The sequence below is a fragment of the Python bivittatus genome, unplaced genomic scaffold (genome assembly GCF_059951505.1).
Source record: "Python bivittatus isolate LINGU-HERP-01145 unplaced genomic scaffold, Pbiv_v1 ctg000320_np1212, whole genome shotgun sequence".
Lineage (NCBI taxonomy): Eukaryota > Metazoa > Chordata > Lepidosauria > Squamata > Pythonidae > Python > Python bivittatus.
Window position 1 is genome coordinate 10,301,423 of NW_028277052.1, and position 6,229 is coordinate 10,307,651.

The 6,229-nt window shown below is 41.4% G+C and overlaps 1 protein-coding gene across 6 annotated transcripts in view; it reads left to right on the forward strand.

The window, feature by feature from the left end:
* The window catches only part of OGDH (oxoglutarate dehydrogenase), a 54,122-nt gene extending 49,298 nt beyond the window's left edge, over nucleotides 1-4,824 (forward strand). For all 6 annotated transcript variants that reach the window (XM_015891261.3, XM_015891299.3, XM_007420041.4 and 3 more), the window contains 3 exons: nucleotides 410-573; nucleotides 1,280-1,434; nucleotides 1,726-4,824. In XM_015891261.3, the coding sequence (XP_015746747.1) occupies nucleotides 410-573; nucleotides 1,280-1,434; nucleotides 1,726-1,846 (440 nt within the window). In that variant the 3' untranslated portion in view covers nucleotides 1,847-4,824. The remainder of the gene's footprint in view (nucleotides 1-409; nucleotides 574-1,279; nucleotides 1,435-1,725) is intronic.
* Nucleotides 4,825-6,229: the final 1,405 nt, after the last annotated feature.

A 6,229-nucleotide genomic window follows, 5' to 3' on the forward strand; every position in this document is an offset into this window, starting at 1 on the left:
AGGCTAGAAAACAGGAGGCGGTGAGTTCTAGTCCAGCCTTAGACGCATAAAAGCTGGATGGGTGACTTTGGGCCAGTCCCTCTCCCTCAGCCCAACTCACCTCACAGGGTTGTTGTGGTGGGGAAAATAGCAGGAGGAAGGAATATTAGGTATGTCCACCGCTTTGAGTTATTTATTAAGATAATAAAGGTGAGATAAAACAAATCTAAAAGAAAAGATACTCTGCCGTTAATTTTGTCCTTGGTAAGCTTAAGTAACTGCTTATGACTTCCTGATTTGCCCGCATCTCCATATTTGTCCTCTTCGTCTTTTTTCTCAGTCTTCAGTTGTGACTTATAAGTGCCTTGGAACAGATTTTACTATGCACGCTGACGTATAATGAAAAGTAATAACCTGCACTGCATTCCAGGCACCCATTTCCATCGTGTCATCCCGGACACTAGTCTGGCAGCGCAGAACCCAGAACAGGTCAAGCGAGTTCTCTTCTGCACTGGCAAAGTCTATTATGAACTCACTCGAGAGCGGAAGGCACGGAATATGGAAGCAGATGTGGCCATCACAAGGGTAGAGCAGGTAGGGCCCTTGTGGGAATTGTACTGGTGACTTACAAAAGTAGGCCTCCTGGGTGCTTTTTTGAGGTCTGGACAATAAGTATTTCAAAACTCAGTAGAATTTTAGGAAGACGAAGCTAAAGAATTCCAAACTAATATTCCAAAATTCTATAGCTGGATGACTAAGCATTCCACTGGCGAACGTAAAATTTAACTATCAGGCATATTCTAGTCATCTAGTTTTGTTCGGTGGACTGCAGTTCTGAAGTAGAGTCAGGTTGTTTTTTTTTGCAGTGCTTTGCAGGTTTCTGATGGACAGCTGGTTCTGAAAAGAATCCTAAAAGGTTTATGCAGCAAATATCTCAGTAGGTCTTATGGATTTACTCTTCACGCCTCCTAGCGTGTGAGCCAATATGGAGGTTAGAGTGTGAGTGATCTGATTTTGCCTGCAGGATATTGGGATTAGGCCCAACTTATTACTAAATTAAAGTCCTTTCTTGGCCTTAAAAACTTCTTAAATTTCAGATATATTGCAGCTTTTTTTTTTCCTTTTTAAGAAAAAGATCTACTTAACTGTGTAAATGTCTTATAGCTTGAATGCTTGTTTTTCCATTTCCCCACACCCAGCTTGTGAACCAGATTGACCTTTTTGTTTTCCTGCTGCAATTTGTTTATAAGGTAGAAGGCTGAAAATCATTTGTAATAAGCCCAAGGCCTTTTATTTCTAGCTGTCGCCATTCCCTTTTGACCTCCTGCTGAAGGAATTCCATAAATACCCCAATGCAGACCTAGTTTGGTGTCAGGAAGAGCACAAAAACCAAGGATATTATGATTATGTGAAGCCTAGACTCCGCACAACCATTGACCGTGCAAAGCCAGTGTGGTAAGTGGTGTCTTCTGGTGCTCTGATGGAGGTACAAGGTTGATATAGTTGCTCTGGCATAGTCAGTCTAATTCTACTGAGGGCACAGGAGTGGTCCACTCTAGAAAAAGAGGGAAAGGAACAACATGGCTGACTCAGAGGGACTCAGTAGCCTAGCCCTTACTTTTGGGCACCGGACTCAAGAGGGGAGAAGCCTAAAGCAACAGCCCCCCAAATGCTGTACATGACAGTCGATGAGCACGAGCAGCAATTGCAGGTAAGCATTTGTGTTTCTGCTTTTCCCCCCTCTAGGTACGCTGGCCGAGAACCTGCTGCTGCCCCAGCGACAGGCAACAAAAAAAATCACTTGACCGAACTGCAGCGCTTGCTAGACACTGCCTTCAACCTCGACTCTTTCAAGGGCTTGTCTTAGATCCACCTGGACCTGGTTCTCTCCCAGCACCCTGTGTTTGTGGTGTTTCTGTCTATCACTTCCTTTCTGTGTCCTTAACTATAGACCTTGTAAACTAACTTAAGGAGTCTGTTATTAACCTCTCCTTGCTGTTAAAGAAGTACCCCATCAACAATCCCTGTCTGGATATTTGTGTTAAGTTTTCTGAGTGTTGCTGCAGCTCAAATTTTCTGGAGCAGTGTGGGTTCACTCCTGCACAAACCCCTGGAGCAATCCTGCTTTACTGCTCCAGGATGAGAGCTTTGAAGGGACTAATATTTGCCTTCCAAAGGAACCTCTGGAGGGAAGCTATGGTGGCTTTCAGTTAATGCCTGATTCTTGATTTTAATCCCAAAATGAATCTGGAGCTGGCACTGCTTTTGGGCCCAGCAAGTAGCGAGACAAATTATGATTCTCATCCCCCTTTCTGCTCAAGATAGGTTTGATCTGGTATAACACTTGCACTGAACCTTTTTCCTTAAGCTCCACACCTCTGACACTGAAAATCCTGGTTCACAGCCTGTTCTACTGCTGCCATTTAGCAACTAGTATTGTCTTTACTAAACATACAGACACGGCTCCTTGAGGGATTTTTTTTGGAAGCCTTGTTCCTTTTCATGAAGGAAGCAGAGTAATCTGCAAGGCACAGACTCAGTTTCTTGTTTTACAAAATTGTAACTCTTACTAATTCAAATCACATTCTGGATGAGGACCTGTTGGATATTGGAATCTAACACATTTTTTTACATAGTCTCCATAGCCATAACTATATGGGCCTTCAGCTTCACTTAGCTTTCAGCTCTGACTCTGCATCTAGAAAAGAGTACACCTGAAAATTACAAAAATTCATTGGGTTCTAATGTCCCTTCTAAGAAAACGTATAGATGCTTAGCTCTTCTTTTGGCTCTGTAATTCTATATCACCAGTAAAAGTTGCTTTTTTCTGTTCTGTCCCTTGAGCAGAAAGACAATCTTTTTTTCCCCTCACAGTGTATACCACCCATTTTTCCCCAAATTTCAGGCAAAGATGGTCAACATTTGCTTTACACTCATTTAATTTGGGGGGTATAATTCTTTCACAGCATTTACTTGGGGGTTTAGCAATGCTTTAAGAAGTACTTGTATATATGGGAATGACAGATTTAAAAAGTCTGAAAATCCACTTTTTGCCCATATAATACTTTAATTTGAAGAAACCTGGATCATAACTTGTGTCATGCTATTGATATACAGCCACAAGTAATTTTTCAGTCATGGTTTCTATCATGTGTAAGGTTTTCTGTGCACACAGATACATGGGTCAATAGATTGATATATATATACACACACCCCCACACACACACAGTTTCTGAAATACCATTTAACCTATGTTGTCTTAGTATTATGGGCATAAACTGTAAACAGAGGTTAGATCTTGTGCACTTTTGATTGGAGAAACAACTCATATTGCCTCTTCACTGTACAATTAATGCCATTGGTCTTTGCCATTTCACTTCTGATGAGTGAAATCAGTTACACTTGAGGGCTTAAAACAAAGAAGTTGGGAAGTAATTCCAAACATCCATTCTGTCAGTATCTCCAACTTGGTTTGTCCTTGTCTTCTACCTTTTGGAGGTTTCCCAGGCACTGAGTTTCCTTGGCTTTTTCAGCACATACTTTGCTATATAAAGGTAGTAGCATTCTAAGAGTACTGAAGGGATTCCACCTAAACCTGAAAGTTTCTACTTCTTAATTGAAGCACGCAATGGAAAATTTAGATTGGCTTTACTTGTGCCAATGTTCCCTCTCATCCACCTAAAGTCCAAAGCTCAAGAACCATCACTGTTCAACATGAGCACACATATCCTTTGTGGCAGGGACTAATACTGTTGTTCAGCACCTTTTACCCATTCGAGAACTGGTGGCTGCTCCCAGGTAATGGGGTTGTAACTGCCAGCAGTTAAATGTACCTCAGTGATTTGGTTGAGGACAACAGCAAAAGACTTTCTTGGCCAAGGCTGTTCATGTGGTAAAATCCTGAAACCAGTAGTGCCTGCTTTGGACTTGAAATGCAGCACATGCAGTTTTGCTTTTTCTTCTATGTATGAACGGGTTCTGTACTGATCTCCTAAGCTTCTAAATGGCATGGTTCTATCCTATGTCAGTGTTCCATACCTACATACATGCATACACAAAGGCTGTGCATGCCTTGAAGATCATTTGGAATGCCTCAGACCTTGCCCAAGCACAATGCCTCGTTGCTGTTTATTAAATCCTCATGTCTTTTTCAAGTTTCCACATGTAAGTCTGAAACAAAGATGTGGCTTCTTTAAGAGGAACATTACCCTCAATGAGTTGGATGTACCTTTGTCAAGCTTGCCTAGATGCCTGGAAAAAAAAAGATAGGCAATGTTAAGGAATAGCAGAGAAGAGCTGTGTTCTTGCCAGTTCCAGAGCACTTCTGAATTATTTCAGACCATGCACAGCCCAGAGAGAATAAGAGATTCCTGGTTGCTGCCTTCAGTGGGATATGCCCAACATAGGTTCCATCTGGTTAAATTCTGGGCATGGCCCAAAAGTGCAGCTTCTGTCATGCCACCATTTTTGTGTGCTGCCAGCCGTACTGAAAGAGTGAGCCATCTTATGAATAAAGACTTTATATATCTCTGCTGCTTTGCTAGTGGAAACAGCATGTTCCAAGCAATTCTGGCCATTGAGACAGGTTTTGTCTGGTTACTCCAAATGATGGTGCAGTGTATGTTCTTTTAGCTCTGCAAAAGAAGAAAGGGGGGGGGGAAATGCTGGTGTGCCTAGCTTTTGCCAAAGCCAGAGACTGGTGAGGGAGAAGGTTTGACTGTTCTGGACCAGCTCTGTTCTGGATCTCCTGTCACCTCACAGCCTGACTTATTTATTTTGGTTTTAAAATAAAATCAAACTGAGATGTGTTTGGCTTATACAATAAAGCCTGAACTTCTGGCTAAAGTGTGTCCAGCTGGCTTAGTTGTCTGAGATTGATTCTTTTACTCAGTGCAAAAAGGACAGCCTGATTCAACCTTTCTCGGCACGTAGAATGAACCTCGGTAAGGGACCGTTCAGGCTGCAACTTGGCGGACTCAGTGCTGCGAACAGGGAAGGCAATACTGTAGATTATCCTTGCCTCAGTGACATGTCCCAGCTGGTGTACAATGAACCCTCTTGATTCTGCACTGGAAACCACTCATCTCCAAACAATGCCACTAAAAGCACTTGTGGCATTTTGAAGGCGTCCTCATATGTAAGGATGTATCTCATTGCTCAAAGAGGCAGCAGTGTTGTTACCCATTCAGTATGGACATTGGATGGTTCTTCTCTTAAAGGTAGAGCACCTCTTAAAATCCAGAAATGTCACAGACTATAGTCCTAAATCAGAACTACTATAAAAAGCTGGGCAATTAAAATAGCAAGAATACAACAATTTATCCCATGAAGTATCATCAAAAAGAATTGTAGTTAATTGTAACCATAAAGCAAGGGAACTATATCTCAAGGCAGCTATTTCATCAATGGAAGCATTTGTATTGCAATACAGGCTCATTAACCTACTGCATTCAGTGGAGTCAGGGCCTATAATGGGACCCATGAGTGAGTGAGTTCCAAGTTTCTCTCATGGAGCTGCAAATCTAATATTCTGTCTTTCTGTACTGTACTACAGCTATCAAACACAGAAAATTACTTATTTTAAGAAAGAAAGTTTGTATAAGCATGGGCTCATCTATAATTATGTAAATTGACACTAATACATTATGGCGCAGTTTGATGCAGATTAGGACTACAACATTTAATGCTACAATTGATAATTTGCCATCAGTATTTTAAAACATTTTAACATGGGCTTATAGCATGTTAATTTTGACAACAAAAACTAATTTAATTAGCATTTTCCCCCAATTCACATCTCAGGAAATTTAAGATGGTACTTCTTGTAATTGTATGCAGGTATCAGCAAAGAGATCATAATCTACAGCTTCTGGCAGCCAATGGTTTGCTTAACCTTTGGGTAAAACACACTTCTGTAATCTGTTACGCTGAAAATTGCTAGAGGAAGGGTTTTTGTACCTGCTTGTGAAAAATGCCTGCATAGTTCCAACAAGATTATTTTTGTTTGGACTGCAGCATAGGAAGAAGATGCACATTTTATCTGTGCTGTGATGCTCACCCCTCAGGAGACAGTACAAGTGCTAACTAATGCAAAAATACATTTAACCAAATGCGTGGGCTGGCCCTCCAGTGGGGTTAGTAGATTGAAAAATCGAAAGTGTGATCCCTTTGCAAATAGTGAATGGTTCAGTTTGTCCTTGGCAGAGATGCAGGAGCAGCAGTAAGTTGCTTATTGATCTTCGAAGGTTCT